Source organism: Hylobates moloch, unplaced genomic scaffold, assembly GCF_009828535.3.
Source record: "Hylobates moloch isolate HMO894 unplaced genomic scaffold, HMol_V3 SCAFFOLD_5, whole genome shotgun sequence".
Taxonomy (NCBI): domain Eukaryota; kingdom Metazoa; phylum Chordata; class Mammalia; order Primates; family Hylobatidae; genus Hylobates; species Hylobates moloch.
In genome coordinates, this window is record NW_026652280.1 from 83369311 (window position 1) to 83388980 (window position 19670).

At 61.0% G+C, this 19670-nt stretch overlaps 1 protein-coding gene across 2 annotated transcripts; it reads left to right on the forward strand.

Moving 5' to 3' along the window:
* Positions 1–1420: 1420 nt before the first annotated feature.
* PLCB3 (phospholipase C beta 3) lies at positions 1421–19558 on the forward strand. Of its 2 annotated transcripts, XM_032153209.2 has the most exons (32): positions 1421–1643; positions 4321–4398; positions 4654–4722; positions 4810–4950; positions 5146–5225; positions 5308–5361; positions 5453–5528; positions 5632–5732; positions 6588–6754; positions 6831–6977; positions 8671–8911; positions 9076–9160; positions 9249–9435; positions 10222–10427; positions 11584–11680; positions 11765–11849; positions 12139–12263; positions 12593–12747; positions 12835–12996; positions 13684–13783; positions 13877–13981; positions 14195–14286; positions 15120–15273; positions 15359–15394; positions 15476–15668; positions 16048–16201; positions 16288–16364; positions 16477–16566; positions 16657–16714; positions 17357–17443; positions 17525–17742; positions 18675–19558. In XM_032153209.2, the coding sequence occupies exons 1-31, from the start codon at positions 1545–1547 to the stop codon at positions 17726–17728; spliced, it is 3705 nt and encodes a 1234-aa protein (XP_032009100.1). In that variant the 5' UTR covers positions 1421–1544; the 3' UTR covers positions 17729–17742; positions 18675–19558. The 2 variants fall into 2 exon arrangements, with proteins under 2 accessions (XP_032009100.1, XP_032009099.1); XM_032153208.3 differs by lacking the exon at positions 18675–19558 and having other exon boundaries at positions 17525–18094.
* The last annotated feature ends 112 nt before the right edge of the window (positions 19559–19670 follow it).

Genomic DNA, 19670 nt, shown 5'->3' on the forward strand with positions numbered 1-19670 from the left:
AGAGGCTGCTAGCAAGAGCTGGACTTGAACTCCAGCCTGTGAGGGCAGAGGCCAAGCTCTACCTTGTATGGTTCTGTTTTCCCAATGAGGTCTAGAGGCTCCTGGGCCTCAGGAAGTCGGAGGGTTGAAATTCTCCTAAGAAGCTGTGTGACCTTGGGCAAGTCCCTTCCCCTCTCTGGGCCTCAAGTGGAGATCATAATCACACCCCACAGGGCCAGGGCTGACAGCGAGGAGATCCGCCAGGTTAGAGTTGATGGAGAACTTGGCGGGGTGTGGAGGAAGGCCAGGGCCAGGCAGGGCTCCTTGTGGGGGTCTCAGAGCCTGGGGCAAAGGGGCCTGCAGGGGAGCTCCTCCTCCGCTGACCCCTCCTCCCCCAGAGCCAGCTGCATCTCTTTCTGGGTTTCTAGGTGACTTGGCTGGCCCCTCTGGATGAGTTCTACTTTAAACCTGCTGCTGTTACTGCCTCTGTATTGGGGGGGCTCCCACAGGGGCCCCCAGGCAGGAACCCCCCCCCCCACCAGCTAAGCCCTGCGGGAGGGGCTGCAGCCCCCACCCATCCCATTGCCCATGCGCCTTCCCCGCTCCCATCTCTGGAACGCAGATTTCAGGGCACCTGCTGTGGGCCAGGCACTGCAGAGCCCCTCCTCAACCCTCCTGTCTGGGGACACCCACAAATCTTCTGACCCCTCTGGGCAGACAACAGCGTCCCCCCCGCGGTTCCCAGCCAAGAGGCTCACAGTCAGGCTCCAGTCATGGGAGTCTGCGGCAACAACAAGGGGGCTGTTCTAGGGCCTACTCTCGAAGACCAGGATGCTTGGGTCCTCAAAGGAGGTGGCAGGCGCCCGGCCTCCCTGGGCTAGGGACGGGGGAGGGGTGCCTGCCCGCGGCAGGTCCATTAGCAGGCTAAGTGCTCCCAGGGAGGGGGGACCGCGCAGCATAAGAGTGGGTGAGGCGAAGCCAGGGCAGAGGGGGGCGGGAGAAGCTTTTCCTGCATTCAGCTAAGTGCGGCAGAAGAGGGTGGGCGACAGGGCTCTGCGGCGACCCCCGGCCCAAGTCCAGCTCTCCACTGGTACTGCAGCCCCCGTCGCTCAGAAACCTCAGTGGGCTGATCCCGGACCGCCTTAAGCAGCGCCCTCTACACCCAGTCCCTCCAGCTGCTCCCCAACAGCCACTTCGGCCCCCAGCGCCCTCCTTCCACCACAGTCCTGAAGAATCAGGTCCTGCTGAGCCCCGCAGCAAAGCCCCCGACCCGTCCGCGTGCCCCTGCCCCAATCCCCGCCCAGGCTGCAGTCGCCGGCCCGGCCGCCAGGGGGAGCCGACGCGGGGCGGGCGGGTCCGACGCGGTGGGAGGGGGCGGAGCTCGGGAGGCCCCGCCCCGTCCCCGCCCCGCCCGGGCCCCGCCGAGGCTCTGGTCGGTCCGGGACAGACTGGCGGGCGGGCGGGCACTGACGCCACGGGGCCGGAGCGGGCCGCGCGGTGGGAGCAGCGGCGCCGTCGGTCCCCGTCAGGGCTCCGTGGGTCCCCGACCCGCCCCTGGCCCGGCCATGGCGGGCGCCCAGCCCGGCGTCCACGCGCTGCAGCTGGAGCCGCCCACCGTGGTGGAGACCCTGCGGCGCGGGAGTAAGTTCATCAAATGGGACGAGGTAAGCGCGCGGGCCCCTGCTCCGCCCAGATCCCGGGACTCTTTCAGTCAAGCTCGACCAGACGCTGGGGACCCCCACCCCAGCCTCGCCTGCCTGTGGCGCCACCCTCATCCCAGCCTGGCGGCGCCCCGGAAACTTAAGTCCCCGATCGTCTCCGTAATGAAGACTTTGTCCCCCCAACTCCCAGTCCCTCAGCTCTGGAAAATTTGGCTCCACTTCTTGGCGCAGAGACTTTGAACCCCAGTAAACCCCGTCCCCCCGTTTTCTATTCGTTCTTCCCACTGCTCCCTGCCAGACTAATTCTGGTTCCCCGATCCTGGCCTGTTCCCCAGACCCCTGCCCAGCACTAGACTCCCCGGCTACAGGACCCTGACCTCCAGGCTGGCTCGGGGCATCCTCATTCTGGGTGTGTGCCAGGGCACCCCTACTCTCCCCGGTGCCCTGCCTGAACAGTCCTCGTCCATTCATCATTTTTCCCCCTGTTCTGGTTGGCACCCCTTCGCCCTGCTTCTGGATCCCAGCCCAGCTCCCTGCTCAGATGGGAGCACCCAGTCACACCCTAGTGGAGACTTTGCCCCCCAAGTTCCTCCACCCCCGGGGAACTTTGCTCCCCACTCCTCAGGCTTGGGACCTTGAACCCCAATACATCCTGGTCCCCCTTTCCCTGTCCTGCCCCTGGTGCTTCCCAAATGCCTGTGTCCCCACCTTCGGCTGCCCATCCCCATCCTGGGTCCCCTCTTCTGCCCCCTGGGCCCCCTCCTTCCCCAGGGCCTCCACCCGGCCGGCCTGAGCTTCCTCGCGGCTCCTTCCCAGTCAGGCCACGGGCCTGGAAGACTCTGGGCTCTTTTCCGGCTGGGTGGGGCCCCGGGGTAGGCGTGGGAGCTGGGGGGAGGAGATGGGGGCGTGGCCTGAAGTGGCAGGTGTGCGAGGAGGGGTGCCTGGGTGCCCCAGGGGCCGGGGGAGACCCCTCCCCCCAGGCTGGCCTGAAGGGAAAAGTTTCTTCTTTTCCTTCCACTGTGATAAACCCAAATAAGGAAGTGGGAACAGGGAGAGGGCCCTGGGGGTGGGGTAGGGGGTGCTGACAGAGGCTTGGGGCAGGAGAGCAGGGGGCCTGGGCTGCCTTTGAGGTCCAGACCCCTGGGGAGAGGTGGGAGGGAAACATTAGGGGCAGTACCCATAGACTCCCCTCTCTGCACACCATTCGGGGGCCTCAGGCCCAGGGTAGGGTTGGGAATCCCGAGAGGGGCCGGGGCTGGGTGTCAGCACACTGAAGTGGGGAGAGGCCCATGCATCTCCAAATTTTGGGGGCCTTCTGCCCCTTCTGTTCCCAGATGAATGCCCATCTTTTGTAAGCAAAGCCTGCCATGGGTGGGGCTGGTGCAATCCCCATTCTCCAGAAGAGGAAACCCAGATCTGGAAAGCAGAGACTTATCCCAGGCCCCACAGTGGGGTGTGGCTGAGGCCAGGAGCTGGGAGCCTGGCAGAAGTCTCCGCTCCCTGCTTCCCAGGTCACAGGACACTGCAACCACACTGCCTGCAAGCAGGTCCTGGCTCCAGTGACCTCGGGCAGGCTACGAAGTGTCCCTGTAACTCAGTGTCCTCATCTGTAAAATGGGAGTGACAACAGCACATGCCTCTTAGGCTGGTTAGGAGGCCTTCGTGTGCTCGAAGATGCTAGGTGCATAGAACTGTACCTGGTGTGCAGTAGGGGCGGTGTGCGTACATGAGATGTATTGATAATAATAATATTGTCCACCAGACACTGAGCAGCATTTTGGGGGTGGCACCCAACATGAGGTGGGATCTTTTTCTGTCTGGAAGAACCTGGAATAGGAGGGTTCTACCTGTAGTCACTTGGTCACTCTGGCCCTGGCCGAGTCTAAGCCCTGGAGGACAGCCCCTCTGGCTGCTGGTCCTGAGTCACACGAGGTGGCCCTGGGAGTGTGCCAGGGACCGGGCCCTTCTCAGAAAATGGGGCTGGCATGCACTTCCCTGCCCCCTGCCAGCTGCACGGCTGTTTGAGAGAGGAAGAGCTCACTGCCCGGTCCTGAGAGTAGGGCAAGTCCCCTTCTAGGGGGACTGTTCTTCTATAAGATGGGGATGAGCTTTGAGGCTGTAAGGACCCCGGTAGATGTGGTAAGGTGGATAATGAGCTTTGAGGCAGACCAAGGGGCCATCGTGGTGTCCCAAGGGATGCAGAAGGGCAGTGGGAGTCAGACTTCTCACTTTCATGCCTTAAACATTCTGTAGTGGGGTGAATTGGGGGGCTGCCACTGTCACAGAGCTCTCAGCACTTCTGGGGAAACTGAGCCCAGGATGGGGGCTGAGGACCCCTTCCAGGGGGTGGGTCAGATTTCACGGGTGGAGAAGGAAGGGCAAGGTGTCCTGGCGAAGGGAACATGAGACAAAGCCCTGGGAAAGGTCAGGTAGAATCCTAGGGCCAGAGGGAGGTGAGGCTGGGAAGAGGCGTTGGGGTAGGTGTGACACTGAATGTCACACCTAGGACCTTGGCTTTGTTCTGAGGGCCACAGGCAGCCACACACGACCTGTGGACTGGATGAGGTTTCGTCTTAGCTCATGGGCAGGAACTCTGGGGTGCATGATGGGAGGGCCCCCGGGGCCAGGCCTGCACCACAGCCTTCACTTCCTGACCCCTGCTGCCCTGTGCTGTCCCCAGGAGACCTCCAGTCGGAACCTGGTGACCCTGCGTGTGGACCCCAATGGCTTCTTCTTGTACTGGACGGGCCCCAACATGGTGAGGGTGGCCGCTGGTGCAGCTCGCTCAGGCCAAGGACCCCCGTCCCAGACCGCTGCCCTGCCCGTGGGGGTGGGGCCCGGCTGCAGGCTGACCTCTCCCACTGCTGCCCAGACAGGAAGTGCTCAGGGCAGGAGCTGAGGCTGGGGCTATAGCCAGGGGCTGGTCACTCCCTGGCCTGGGTAGGGAGCTTGGAGGCTCCTGGCTATCACCCTGCAGCCTCTCATACCCAGCCCGGCATCTGGTTCCCCCCAGGAGGTAGACACACTGGACATCAGTTCCATCAGGGACACACGGACAGGCCGGTACGCCCGCCTGCCCAAGGTGAGTGATGGAGCCTGGGAGTGAGGACCACAGTGAGGCTGTGAGGCCTGGGAGCCCCCTCCTCACCCTTCTCTGTCACCTACTCAGGACCCCAAGATCCGGGAAGTTCTGGGCTTTGGGGGTCCCGATGCCCGGCTGGAAGAGAAGCTGATGACGGTGGTGTCTGGGCCAGACCCGGTGAACACAGTGTTCTTGAACTTCATGGCTGTGCAGGATGACACAGCCAAGGTGGGCTGGCACCAAGGGGACGAGGGGGGAGTCACTGTCTTATTCCGTGAGTTGGCCATCACTTACCGAACACCTGCTGTGTTCTAGGCTGCTCTGTGACCTACTGTGTACCAGAGACAGTTGTGGACCTGGGTTGTGGCTGGGCAGCCCCTCTGTCCCCCACTCACCGCCTCCCCGTGTATACTGGCCCCCCAGGTCTGGTCTGAGGAGCTGTTCAAGCTGGCTATGAACATCCTGGCTCAGAACGCCTCCCGGAACACCTTCCTGCGCAAAGCGTGAGCCCCAGGCCACCCGAGGGGGAGCCGGGGGGTTCACGTGGCCGTTTTCAGGGTGTGACCTCTTCATCCGCCTTACCAGGTACACGAAGCTGAAGCTGCAGGTGAACCAGGATGGTCGGATCCCCGTCAAGAAGTGAGCACCCCTTCCCCCAGCACCTTCCTCCTGCCCTGACCTTGGTGACCTTTGTCCTCCACTGACCCTGAACCCCTCCTGCCCGCATCAGCATCCTGAAGATGTTCTCAGCAGACAAGAAGCGGGTGGAGACTGCGTTGGAATCCTGTGGCCTCAAATTCAATCGGGTGTGTGGGGTGGGGACAGGGGCAGGGTGGGGTGTCGTGGTGGGCACCCACCCTTCCGGGGCGGGCCGCCCCGGCTTCTCACCCCACATTCCTCGACCTCCAGAGTGAGTCCATCCGGCCCGATGAGTTTTCCTTGGAAATCTTTGAGCGGTTCCTGAACAAGCTGTGTCTGCGGCCAGACATTGACAAGATCCTGCTGGAGATGTGAGTGGGCCCGGCCTGCCTCACAGCCCCTGTGCTCTGTGTTTAGTTTCTGCTTAGCGTGCCTCTAGCTCAATGGGGAGAGGGGAAACTGGTGGGCCGGGTCCTGGAGCGCCGGGGGGCGGAGGGGTGCCCAGGGAGAACCTGTCGATGATGTGCCTGTGCTCAGAGCCGCCATTTCTTCTTTTTTTTTTTTTTGAGACGGAGTCTCGCTCTGTCGCCCAGGCTGGAGTGCAGTGGCGCAATCTCGGCTCACTGCAAACTCCGCCTCCCGGGTTCACGCCATTCTCCTGCCTCAGCCTCTCCGAGTAGCTGGGACTACAGGCGCCCGCCACTACGCCCGGCTAATTTTTTGTATTTTTAGTAGAGACGGGGTTTCACCATGGTCTTGATCTCCTGACCTCGTGATCGCCCGCCTCGGCCTCCCAAAGTGCTGGGATTACAAGCGTGAGCCACCGCGCCTGGCCCAGAGCCGCCATTTCTGCCCCTCAGTTACAGGCAGCTCTGGGCTAACCCTGTGCCAGGGTTGGTTTAATCAGCCCACTGTGCAATGGGGTCCAAGGCTCAGGCATGTTGTGAGGTCTGGAAGCAAGGGGTGGTGGGCTGACCACTTGGCAGCTCCTAAGCCCCGGCTATTGCCAGTGCCCACTAGTCTGCTGCCTTGACAATCCTGAGTAGTCAGGAGAGTAAAGGGGGAAACTGAGGCCCAGAGGTTGGCCATGACTCACCCAGAGTCCCACTCACTGGGTGCCAGATCCAGGGGCAGGCCTTCTGACTCCCATGCCCAGGGCAAGGGCTTGGCGAGGGGGTGGGAGCCCTGCGAGGCTCCGTCCTGACCCAGCTTCCTGTCCCCTCCAGAGGCGCCAAGGGCAAGCCATACCTGACGCTGGAGCAGCTCATGGACTTCATCAACCAGAAGCAACGCGACCCAAGACTCAACGAAGTGCTGTACCCGCCCCTGCGGCCCTCCCAGGCCCGGCTGCTCATCGAAAAGTATGAGCCCAACCAGCAGTTTCTGGAGCGAGGTGAGCTGGCCGGGGTGCATGTGGGTGGGGGCAGGTTGGGACCCCAGCTGACCCTGCTGATCCCCTCCCACCCCAGACCAGATGTCCATGGAGGGCTTTAGCCGCTACCTGGGAGGCGAGGAGAATGGCATCCTGCCCCTGGAAGCCCTGGATCTGAGCGCGGACATGACCCAGCCGTTGAGTGCCTACTTCATCAACTCCTCGCATAACACCTATCTCACTGGTGAGCGGGGAGCAAGGGTGGCGCCCGTGACCTCTGCCCTGTGACCCTTGCACAGCCCCACTCCTCCTGGGGCACAGTCCTTTTGGCCCATTTGCTCATTCATCGGCCAGTGCTGGGGATGCAGGCAGGGAACAGGCAGCCAGCCCTGAGCAGTAGGGCCTCATGGTGGCTTTCCCAGGGAAGGGCTGGAACAGCTTGTGTTAGGGCCTGCAGCAGGAGAGGCTGCAGGGTGCTTTTTTTTTTTTTTTTTTTTGAGACAGAGTTTCGCTCTTGTTGCCCAGGTTGGAGTGCAATGGCACGATCTCGGCTCACCGCAACCTCCGCCTCCCCGGTTCAAGCGATTCTCCTGCCTCAGCCTCCCGAGTAGCTGGGATTACAGGCATGCGCCACCACTCCCGGCTAATTTTGTGTTTTTAGTAGAGATGGGGTTTCTCCATGTTGGTCAGGCTGGTCTCAAACTCTCGACCTTAGGTGATCCGCCCGCCTCGCCCTCCCAAAGTGCTGAGATTATAGGCATGAGCCACCGCGCCCAGCCTGCAGGGTGCTTTTAAGAGGCTGGAAGGGGGTTGGGTGCGGTGACTCATGCCTGTAATCCCAGAACTTTGGGAGGCTAAAGCAGGCAGATCACTTGAGCCCAGGTTTTGAGACCAGTCTGGGCAACATAGCATGATCCCATCTCTACAAATAATTTTTAAAAAATTAGCTGGGCATAGTGGCGCATGTCTGTGGTCCCAGCTGCTTGGGAGGCTGAAGTGGGAGTATTGCTTGGTTCTGGGAAGGCTGAGGCAGGAGTAAGCTGTGATTGCACCACTGCACTCCAGCCTGAGTGACAGAGTGAGACCCTTTCTAAAAAAAAAATTAAATAAATAATAAAAAAGCAGAAAGGAAGCTGGTGGGGCAGGGTGCAGAGTGCTGGAGATAGGTGCCTGCTAAGAGAGGGAGAGCAAGGCAGGGCTAAGCCCAGGGGCCTAGAGGTACTTGGATTCATCCTGAGCGGGAGGGAGAGGCTTTTTGGAGGGTGAAGCAGAAGAGGTGATGTGACCTGATATGATATGTTTTTAGAAGGATGATGCCAGCTGCTCTATAGAGATTGGATTGAGGCCAGGCACAGTGGTTCACGCCTGTAATCCCAGAACTTTGAGAGGCTGAGGCGTGTGGATCACCTGAGGTCAGGAGTTCGAGACCAGCCTGGCCAACATGGTGAAACCCCGTCTCTACTAAAAATACAAAAATTAGCCAGGCATGGTGGTGGGCAGCTGTAATCCCAGCTACTTGGGAGGCTGAGGCAGGAGAATCGCTTGAACCAGGGAGGCAGAGGTTGCAGTGAGCCGAGGTCGTGCCACCGCACTCCAGCCTGGGTGACAGAGCGAGATTCCGTCTCAAAAAAAAAAAAAGAGATTGGATTGGAGGCAGGGAGGCCTGGAGTCTTCCACACAGGAGGTGGTGTGAGCTGTGCCAGGGCTGAGGTGGGCGGAGGGAGTGAGGAGAGGGAGGGATTGTTGAGGCAGTGGGGAGCTATAGTGAGTCTCAGGGATGACTCCCCAGCTCATGCTGGTGGGATGGACAGGTGGTGGGTATCCATCTGAGAGACGGAGAGCCCTCTGCAAGTCCAGCATGGCCTGGTTCCAGGTGGGGCCGGGGTGGTGAGGAGCTGGGCTGGTGGGCGGCCTTGGTGACGGAGCGTCGCCCCCAGCGGGGCAGCTGGCTGGGACCTCGTCGGTGGAGATGTACCGCCAGGCACTGCTATGGGGCTGCCGCTGTGTGGAGCTGGACGTGTGGAAGGGACGGCCGCCCGAGGAGGAACCCTTCATTACCCACGGCTTCACCATGACCACGGAGGTGCCTCTGCGCGACGTGCTGGAGGCCATTGCCGAGACTGCCTTCAAGACCTCGCCCTACCCCGTCATCCTTTCCTTCGAGAACCACGTGGACTCGTGAGTAAGCCCCTGGCATGAAACCCCATGGACCCGGGGACAGCCCTCCCACCTCAGCACTGTTGGACTGCTCAGGGACCTCCAACCCTGCGAACTGTCACTGACATGTCCTGTAGACCCCAGCTTCCCCTGGGGACCTCTGACCTCTCACCTCGGTTCCACAGGGCAAAGCAGCAGGCAAAGATGGCTGAATACTGCCGCTCCATCTTTGGAGATGCGCTACTCATTGAGCCTCTGGACAAGTACCCGGTATGGGGGCTCGGAGCGAGGGGGGTGGCGTGGGGGCCAGGGTGCTGCGGACCCGGTCCAGGGCCCTGACTCGTCCATGCCTGCCCAGCTGGCCCCAGGCGTTCCCCTGCCCAGCCCCCAGGACCTGATGGGCCGTATCCTGGTGAAGAACAAGAAGCGGCACCGACCCAGCGCAGGTGGCCCAGACAGTGCCGGGCGCAAGCGGCCCCTGGAGCAGAGCAATTCTGCCCTGAGCGAGAGCTCCGCGGCCACCGAGCCCTCCTCCCCGCAGCTTGGTAGGCCCCAGCCCGGCCCGCCACCCTGACCTGACCCAGCCTCTGGCCTCATGCTCCAGGCGCCGTGACACTTCATCCCAGACCCCCAGCCCATCCTCCTGCCTCGCTGCACGCCTGTTCCCACAACCGGCCTGTCTCCTCACCACCTGTCAGCTGGTGTGGGGCCTCTGACCCCTGACCTCAGGTGCACGTCTCACTGAGCTGCACCCCAGCTCCTGACTCCCAACCTCAGCCTCTCACCTCTCAGAGCCTTCCCACAACCCGGTGATGGCTCTGAAGGCTGACCTCTGACCTCAGTAAACCACATCCCACACTGGGTGTGACCTCAGGCCCCTAAGCTCGCATTGAGTCCACCTGCCCAGTTGGTTATCACTTCAGCTGACCTCTGACCTCTCACCCCTGACTATTCACCTCACTATGCCCCCTCCTTAGACATGGCTGTGACTTACCCCTGACCTGTAACCCCTCTATGTCATCCCTTACCCTGCTATTAAGGCTGTGGTACGCTACTTCCTGACTTCTCACCCCACTGAACCACCCTATCTACCTCCCTGCTGAATATCACTCCAGACCTTTACCTTTGACCTATGACCCCTCTCAACCACTACTGGGTTTAATACCGCCTGACCCCTGACCTCTTGGCCTCTCCCCAAGCCACACTGCCCTGAGAGTACCCCTTGAATTCCCCCCCTGAGTCACCTCTGCACACACTGGGAAAAACCCCTCCAGGCTTCCTAAGCAGCTGTGTGGTCCTGACCCCTGACTCTGTAGCCCTGTCCTCTGCAGGGTCTCCCAGCTCTGATAGCTGCCCAGGCCTGAGCAATGGGGAGGAGGTGGGGCTTGAGAAGCCCAGCCTGGAGCCTCAGAAGTCTCTGGGCGAGGAGGGCCTGAACCGGGGCCCCTATGTTCTTGGACCTGCTGACCGTGAGGATGAGGAGGAAGATGAGGAAGAGGAGGAACAGACAGACCCCAAAAAGCCAACTACAGATGAGGTCAGGCCCACAGAGTGGGCAGGTGGGGGAGGTAGCATCTATTTACCTCCCAGGGGGCTTGGTCTGACCATCAACAAGACTGACATCACCCCTGCCTCCTGGGGCTCAGTGTGGGTGTGAGTGAAGGTGGGAGGAGGGGTCTTCAGTCATCAGGCATGGAAACAAGCATACAGTTCTGCTGGTGAGGTGGCCCGGGAGGTTCGAGTTAGGGTACAGAACTGGCAGAGGACAGGGAGTCTGCCCTGGGCAGGGAGACCTCAGGAAGGGGGGACAGCATGTGCAAAGGTCCTGGGGCAGGGCCAGGGGGTGCAGGAGGCGGGAGCATTGTCATGGGGAGCATTGAGTAGCTGTGAGGAGTAGTACAGAAAAAATCAGTCTGAGCTGGGCGTGGTGGCTCACACCTGTGATCCCAGCTACTCGGGAGGCTGAGGCACGAGAATCCCTTGAACCTGGGAGGTGGAGGTTGCAGTGAGCTGATGCAGTGAGCTGAGATTGCACCATTGCACTCCAGCCTGGGCTACAAAGGGAGACTCTGTCTCCAAAAAAAAAAGGCATTGGTATAAAGACAATTACTGGAGCAATTAGTGAAATTTAAAGATGGACTACATATTAGATAATGTAGATAATATGTCAGTGTTTTGTTTCCTGAATTTAATTATTGGAGTTATAGAAGAGAATGTCCATATATGCTGAAGTATTTATGGGTAAAGGGTCATGATGTCTATAATTTACTCCCAAATGATTCAGTAAAAGTAATGATAATTGTAACACCTATATGGGCCAGGCGAGGTGACTCATGCCTGTAATCCCAGCACTTTGGGAGGCTGAGGTGGGCGAGTCACCTGAGGTTGGGAGGTTCAAGACCAGCCTGGCCAACATGGTGAAACCCCATCTCTACTAAAAATACATAAATTAGTCGGGCAAGGTGGCGGGCGCCTGTAATCCCAGCTACTTGGGAGGCTGAGGCAGGAAAATTGCTTGAGCTGGGTGGTGTCCAGGGCGCATCAGTGAGACCCCAGGGAGAAGATTGTCGGCACCACCAGCAGTGTGTGTATAGTGGTGGGAAGAGGGTCAGCACCTCCTTCATGGGGGGCAGGTGAGGGAATGGCCAGCTGTGGCGGGAATGGCACTGCTGACCCTGGGTTGGGGCCCATAGGGCACGGCCAGCAGCGAGGTGAATGCCACTGAGGAGATGTCCACGCTTGTTAACTACATCGAGCCTGTCAAGTTCAAGTCCTTTGAGGCTGCTCGAAGTGAGTAGGGGTGTGTGGCAGGCATGGGAGCTTGCCCAGCTCAGCCCTGCCAGGTCTGACGCCCTTTCTTGGCTCACCCCTAAGAGAGAAACAAATGCTTCGAGATGTCGTCCTTCGTGGAGACCAAGGCCATGGAGCAACTGACCAAGAGCCCCATGGAGTTTGTGGAGTATCCTTTGAAGGTGCTGTGGGCGGGCAGGCCAGGGTGGGGCCTCGGAAGCCGGCTCTGATGTTCTGTCCCCACATGTGCCACCTGCACAGGGTGCTGGCCCTCCGGCAGCCCTCCTGCACCCTGGCCTGGGGTTTGGGCAGGTCCAGGCAGTCTCAGGGGGCATGGCTAGGCTGAGAAACGGAGGCTGGGTGTGGGGGGGGGTCACAGGAGCACCTGGCTGAGGCTGGAGGTGGAGGCTGACAGGGTGGGCCCTGGCACCTGTGTGGCCCCTGACCACCAACCTCAGATACAACAAGCAGCAGCTCAGCCGCATCTACCCCAAGGGCACCCGCGTGGACTCCTCCAACTATATGCCCCAGCTCTTCTGGAACGTAGGGTGCCAGCTTGTTGCACTGAACTTCCAGACCCTCGGTGAGCCCTGGCCCCCTCCATCTTGACCCCGGCCCTCAGTCTTACTGACTTCTGACCCACGATCCTGCTGGTCTTGCTTGAATGGACCTCTGACCCTGTCTAATCCCAGATCCCAGGGGAACCCAGCCCCCGACTCACCCCGCCTCCTGCCCTTGGCTGATGCCAGATCCCTCCCCTGTCTGATCTGTTCTGGATCTGGACCCTGCTGCCATTTGAGCCCACCCCTGACCCTGGACCTTGGATGCCATCTGACCTGATGATCTCCCATTCCCCACATGGCACCGTCCTGCCTGATCCCTGCCCTGCTCGACTTGCCCATGGCATCCCAGATGTGGCGATGCAGCTCAACGCGGGCGTTTTTGAGTACAATGGGCGCAGCGGGTACCTGCTCAAGCCGGAGTTCATGCGGCGGCCGGACAAGTCCTTCGACCCCTTCACTGAGGTCATCGTGGATGGCATCGTGGCCAATGCCTTGCGGGTCAAGGTGGGGCCTGGGGAGGTGCTCAGGCCAGGGGTGTCCTGGGGGCAGGACTCTCAGCATCCGCCTCACCCTCCTTGGCCCACCCCCCAGGTGATCTCAGGGCAGTTCCTGTCCGACAGGAAGGTGGGCATCTACGTGGAGGTGGACATGTTTGGCCTCCCTGTTGACACGCGGCGCAAGTACCGCACCCGGACCTCTCAGGGGAACTCGTTCAACCCCGTGTGGGACGAGGAGCCCTTCGACTTCCCCAAGGTGAGCCTGGCCCCCGCACCCGTCCAGGCACAGGCAGATCCAGCCCAGACCACCCTGGCTCTCAGCTGGGAGAACAGGAACCAGGCACACCGTTGGCGACTGGGGATCAGAAAGTGGGGGGCGCCATGGGTCCCCCAGGACCTGCCTGTCCGAGCGTCAGGCTCCCTGCCTTCCTCAGGGTAAGAGACCAGGGTGAGAAGGTGAGATGGGGGTTGGGGGGTGTCAGCTAGACGTCTTTTGTCCCCTGCAAGGAGTGGACACAGCCTGCCCTGTCTCCGAGGCAGGAGCTGAGGTCACAACCCCAAGCTCATATACGCTCTTCCGCACCCCACACGGCCCTACATGGACGCGGCCTCTGCTCCCAGCCTGGGCGCGTGTGTTCTTGGTTTCCTGCTCATGGCTCACTCCCGTTTCTAAATTGGTGATGACCAGAACTGTCTGTGGGGGCCCTGGAGGGGCCTGGCTGCCTGTCATCTTGCCTCAGGGTCTGATGGCTGCAGTCATCCATTAGGCCAGGACATGAAGTGGGGTCAGCCATCAACTTAGTGGCGATGGTGACTGATGGTCAGTAGGTCAGCTCTTCTGAAGGTCTGCTCTGTTAGGCTTTGATGGCTGTGGTTAGTTGTGGCCTGCTAGCCACGGTGGCCCAGGGTCAGCCCCGCGGCTCAGCTCCAGTCTGGCCTACAGGTGGTGCTGCCCACGCTGGCTTCACTTCGCATCGCAGCCTTTGAGGAGGGGGGTAAATTCGTAGGGCACCGGATCCTGCCTGTCTCTGCCATCCGCTCCGGTGAGGCCTTGGTGGGCTCTGGGCAGCACAGCGGGCAGTGGGTAGGGCTCCCGCCTGGCCCAGCAACCCAACCTTGCCTTCCTGCCCACACAGGGTACCACTACGTCTGCCTGCGGAATGAGGCCAACCAACCGCTCTGCCTGCCAGCCCTGCTCATCTACACCGAAGCCTCGGACTACATTCCTGACGACCACCAGGGTGAGCTGGGGGTGGGCGGGGCCGGCCTGGCCGGGGAGTGTGAGGGACAAGGGCCACCCCCAGGGCCTGGGAGTGGCCAAGCTGGATGGCCCAGACTGAGTGGGGAACAGATCCGAGGACAAGTTCAGGAATTCCTCATTGAGACCAGAGGTGGCGGGTGGGGGTGGCCTGGGGGTTCTGTCTCTGAGACCCTGGCCTTCTGCCTCCCCCCAGACTACGCGGAGGCCCTGATCAACCCCATTAAGCACGTCAGCCTGATGGACCAGAGGGCCCGGCAGCTGGCCGCCCTCATTGGGGAGAGTGAGGTGAGCCTGGGGCAGGGCAGGGCAGGGCTCACTGTGACCCAGGGGGCCGCTGGACATGACTGCTGTGGCCATGTGCGGAGGCGGCTTCTGGTCTCTCTCGTGCAGTAGGCTTGGCAGCCCTGGGATTTTGAGGAGATGAAAACCACCCATTTGCATTCGGGAGGCCTTCAGGTCAGACCTGGGCTGGAATTCCTCCAGCTCCATGCAGGCTCGGAGTAGGGGTACAGGGGTCCCAGCCACTTCGTCAGGGCAGTGCGAAGCCACAGAAGCTGTTCAGACATGGTGTCCTGGGAGCCATGAGGAGGGCAGTGGCTTCCGTGGGGAGGGGTCAGGCGCAGAGGTTCACCTGCGCTTCCAGACCCAATCCCCCCGGGGCCTGCGGCAGGCGGGCGGGGAGAGATGACTGCAATTAGGGCTGCCCGGAGCTGTTAGCGGAGAGGCTGGTGCCCACTCTGCGGTTGAGTCCTCTGTTGATTTAATCAGGAGCTGAGCAGCAAGGAAAATGAGCGACTGTAGGCAAGGCTGGGGGACATGGGCAGGGGAGGAGAGGAGGCTTGGGGCTGGGCCAGGCCTTTCCAGAACAATCTGGGAGTTCCTGAGCACATGCAGTGGGCTGGCATTCTGTTATCTTCCCCACAGCCCATGTGGAAAAGGGGTCTAGAAAGGCTTGATTTATAGCTCTTCTCATGCAGACAGCCTCCTGTTACAGAGCAGCCCAGCAGTGGCTTGGACTAAGCGAGGCTGACGAGTGCTAGGAGCCCCAGGAGGTGGTAGAGGACAGAAGGGTCTGGAGGGAACATTTCTGGAAAGAGCATTCTCCTTCCTCCCTATAGGCTCAGGCTGGCCAAGAGGCGTGCCAGGACACCCAGTCTCAGCAGCTGGGGTCTCAGCCGTCCTCAAACCCCACCCCTAGCCCACTGGATGCCTCCCCCCGCCGGCCCCCCGGCCCCACCACCTCCCCTACCAGCACCTCCCTCAGCAGCCCAGGTAAGGAATAGCCTGGATCGGGGGTGGGCTGCGGGGAGGCACCCCACCACCCTGTCCAGCTCCTCACAGGGCCTCTGCTCCCCAGGGCAGCGCGACGATCTCATCGCCAGCATCCTCTCAGGTAGGGGAGGGATACCTGGAGGCGGGGGGCTGCCTTGCAGGTTCTCCCACCCACCACCCACCTTTGCTCTGCCGCTCCCAGAGGTGGCCCCCACCCCGCTGGACGAGCTCCGAGGTCACAAGGCTCTGGTCAAGCTCCGGAGCCGGCAAGAGCGAGACCTGCGGGAGCTGCGCAAGAAGCATCAGCGGAAGGCAGTCACCCTCACCCGCCGCCTGCTGGATGGCCTGGCTCAGGCACAGGCTGAGGGCAGGTGCCGCCCGCGGCCAGGTGCCCTGTGAGTGTCTGGGCCACCTGTGTGCTATGTGTGCTGGGTGCGCTGATGTGAACATGGGGGTCGGTGGGCATGGAGAGATGGCAAGAGCCGCTCCTTGACCTCCAGGGAGGAGGGTTCAGTACAAGGACGGAGGAGGCTTTCCACACCAGGCATCCCTGTGTCCCCCAGGGAGTGACATCTCTTTTGAAGTCCGTGAGGAGCTTGTTGCCCAAACAGGCTCCCATCACTTGGGTGGAGCTAACAGGCCTGGTTTGCATAACAGACCTGGCCCCATGGGATGGTGTCTGCCATCGCTTGCCAGGATGTGCCCCCCTACACACCCTCCCCATCCCAGTCCATGTGACGAACCCAAGATCACCCAGAGGGGTTCTCCTCGCAGAGGTGGGGCCGCTGATGTGGAGGACACGAAAGAGGGGGAGGACGAGGCAAAGCGGTATCAGGAGTTCCAGAACAGACAAGTGCAGAGCCTGCTGGAGCTGCGAGAGGCCCAGGTGGACGCAGAGGCCCAGCGGAGACTGGAACACCTGAGACAGGTAGGGGGCCTGCAGTGGCCAGGGAAAGCCTCCTGGATAGACCCGTCATCAGCCCGGCGTCACCTGTCGGCTCCCTGTGTCCACAGGCTCTGCAGCGGCTCAGGGAGGTCGCCCTTGATGCAAACACAACTCAGTTCAAGAGGCTGAAAGAGATGAACGAGAGGTGAAAGCCGAGGATTGTCTATGGGAAGAGCTGGGGACTTCTAGTACCAGAAGGAGGGCAGAGTCTGTGCTTCTGCCGCTGACCCCTCCTCTTCCCCTGCTGGCTTCTCCAGGGAGAAGAAGGAGCTGCAGAAGATCCTGGACAGAAAGCGCCATAACAGCATCTCGGAGGCCAAGACGAGGGACAAGCATAAGAAGGAGGCGTAAGGGCATGAGGGCCCGGGGCCATCTGGGTACTGGGGAGGCAGGGCAGGTGTCTGGGCCCCGAGCCATCCTGCGTTGCTCCTGTGCAGGGAACTGACGGAGATTAACCGTCGGCACATCACTGAGTCAGTCAACTCCATCCGTCGGGTGAGTCAGGCTCCCGGGCCACCCTACCCCACCTCCCTTCCTTCACTCATCAGACACCCGTCTCCGTGCCTGGCCTGGTGCCACATTGCCCTCAAGGTTCTTCTAGAGCCTTTCTCAGGTGCCCAACAGCCCTGGGGTACCCACATCATACCCAAAGCCAACTGTTTGTACCAGTGCCCCTGGCTTTGGTGTCCTTGGGCCCAGTCCTCTCACAACCCTGATACATCACCCTGGGAGCCTTCGCCCACCTGACTTCTTTATTTTTCTTTGAGACAGAGTCTCGCTCTGTCGCCCAGGCTGGAGTGCAGTGGTGCAATCTTGGCTCACTGCAACCTCTGCCTCTTGGGTTCAAGCAATTCTCTTGCCTCAGCCTCCTGAGTAGCTGGGATTGCAGGCATCAGTCACCACACCCGGCTAATTTTTGTATTTTTAGTAGAGATGGGGTTTCACCATGTTGGCCACGGTGGTCTCGAACTTCTGACCTCAGGTGATCTGCCCGCCTCAGCCTCCCAAAGTGCTGGGATTATAGGTGTGAGCCACTGCGCCTGGCCTCGCCCACCTGACTTCTATACCCAGCCAGAGCCTCGAGGCTCTAGCCCTTCCCTCAGGGCCCCTCAGCTGAGACCTTGCCCACCCCTGTAGCTGGAGGAGGCCCAGAAGCAGCGGCATGACCGTCTTGTGGCTGGGCAGCAGCAGGTCCTGCAACAGCTGGCAGAAGAGGAGCCCAAGGTGAGGCCATGGGCGAACAGATGGGCAGACGGGGTGCAAGGCAGCCAGGCCTCGCCTGTGATGCCCGTCCTCCTCCCACAGCTGCTGGCCCAGCTGGCCCAGGAGTGTCAGGAGCAGCGGGCGAGGCTCCCCCAGGAGATCCGCCGGAGCCTGCTGGGCGAGATGCCGGAGGGGCTGGGGGACGGGCCTCTGGTGGCCTGTGCCAGCAACGGTCACGCACCCGGGAGCAGTGGGCACCTGTCGGGCGCTGACTCGGAGAGCCAGGAGGAGAACACGCAGCTCTGAACTGGCTGAGCGAGGTGGCCACAGGGCCAGGGTGGGCGCTGGGTGGAGGGCAGGAGGCAACGACACTAATGCTTTTTTTTTTTCTTTTAACTTTTTATCTAGAAATTTTATTTTTTTAAACCCGGGGCAAGTACCTCAGCTAACTCCCTTCATCCTCCTGGGGCCCCTCCTTCCTGCCCTCAGTCTTAGGTTAGGGCCCTGGTCAGGGCTTTGCACCCCGTGACACCCACACCCTCGAGCTAGCAGTGTCTCCTCCCTTCCCCGGGAGAGCTGGCTGGAGACTTGGAGCTCCGGGAAATAGGAGTCACATTTTTTTCTCTATTCTTTGGGGATTTTTTTTACATGAATAAAAGTGGATTTCAGGGACCCTGTGTGCAGTGTGATTTGGGGTGACAGGACTCTGGGCCCTAAGTTTCCTCATCTATAAAATGGGCTTTGGGCGTTTGGTGGGGTTGAGGTCACCCCTCTAGCCAAGGGCTGCTGGGTTGAACCTGAGCTTGCCCTGCCGAGTCTGCTGAGCTTCTGTGGCCTTCTGCTTGTGCCCTCTGCCCCCAAGCCACTGTTCCTGTTCCCCCATCCCCACGACTTTCGTCTCTCTGAGGCTCTCCCTGTTCTCTCTTCGCTGAGGCTCAGGCCTCTGCTTCAGGAAGCCTTCCCTGCCCCCCTTCCTGTGGCCTGATATGACCCAAACGCCTAGCATCTTCCGCCGGGGCTGCTCTGGGCCCCCAACAGGCAGTTGACTCTATCAGGTGATGGATCGGCCAGGGTGGAGCAGGGCAGCTCAGAACCTGCCCAACACCAGGGGACCCGGGTCTTCAGAGATAGGTGGGCAGTAGGCCTGCCTGTGACCCTGGGGGAAGGGAAGTGGACAGTCACAGACACGCAGGGGCTGGGCCACCCAGCATCCCCTCATCCCTGTGAGGGAGATGTTATGCCTGTTTTACAGATGAGGAGACTGAGGCCCGGAGCCATCTCTCGTGTGCCAGGCCACAGCTAAGTCAAGACGTCCTGACCTGGGGGCAGGGCAGGCCTGGACCCTCCGTGGTGGACTGTCTTCAGCCAGCCTGGACCTGTCCCATGCCTCAAGACCAGCGAAAAGTGGCAGAGAGCCCACAGTGTGGGCTCGAGGGCGGGGCTGGGCTCGCAGCAGGGTCGGCTTGGCACCTCTTCAAGGCCTCTCCCAGCTTCCTGGCTCTTCCCAGGCTGCCCGCCTGCACTCCTCCAGGGGAAGGCGGCCTCTTATCTGGGCTTATCTCCTGCCAATTGAGTATCTTCTTTGCGTTGTTTTTGCTGTAGCCTCAGGCAAACAGATGGGGTGGGGAGGACAGGGAAACAGGCTCTGGAGTAGGGCCCTCCTCCCTCAGGGTCAATGCAATGGCCCCAGACTTCCTCACTTCTGCTATGGGACCCTGCCCCATCCCCCAGTTCTGCTCACTCCAGTGTATTCCGTATCCAGGTTCCTCAGCAGCCAACTCCCATCTTCCTGACTCTAGCTGGCGTCCACTGAGAGACACACTCCAAGTCAGTTCCCAGGTCCTCAAGTACCAGCTGAATGGTTAACTCCTGGGTGTGACATTCCAGCCCCTCAGAAGCCTGGCCTCTGCTGCTCCCCTGTCCTTCCATGGGTCCACTCCTCCCTTCGCCGGGAGGGATGACCCTCACCTCACCTTCAGGTCGCAGCTCTAGCTGCCTCCTCCCTGAAGCCCTCACTGCCGACTCCGGGCCCTCGGGAGCTTCCGCGAGCAGGGCCGTGGCGCAATGCATCTCTGCGCCCAGCACCAAGCACCGGCCCGGGTTATAGGGGGCGCCAATAAATCTTTCTGGAACGGAGCTCCCGCTCTGTCCGGGTCCCCGCATGAGGCCTCAGTTTCCAGCGACCGCGCTGCTGCCAGCCTGGCTCCGCTGCTCCCTCCGCCCCGCGCGGTCCGCCAGGTCCCCGGGC

Coding starts and splice junctions, on each gene's coding strand:
- PLCB3 (XM_032153209.2), top strand. CDS start 1,545: ATGGCGGGCGCCCAGCCCGGCGTCCACGCGCTGCAGCTGGAGCCGCCC. Junction 4,951..5,145: donor TGCAGGATGACACAGCCAAG/GTGGGCTGGCAC, acceptor CTGGCCCCCCAG/GTCTGGTCTGAGGAGCTGTT. Junction 17,444..17,524: donor TGGCAGAAGAGGAGCCCAAG/GTGAGGCCATGG, acceptor CTCCTCCCACAG/CTGCTGGCCCAGCTGGCCCA.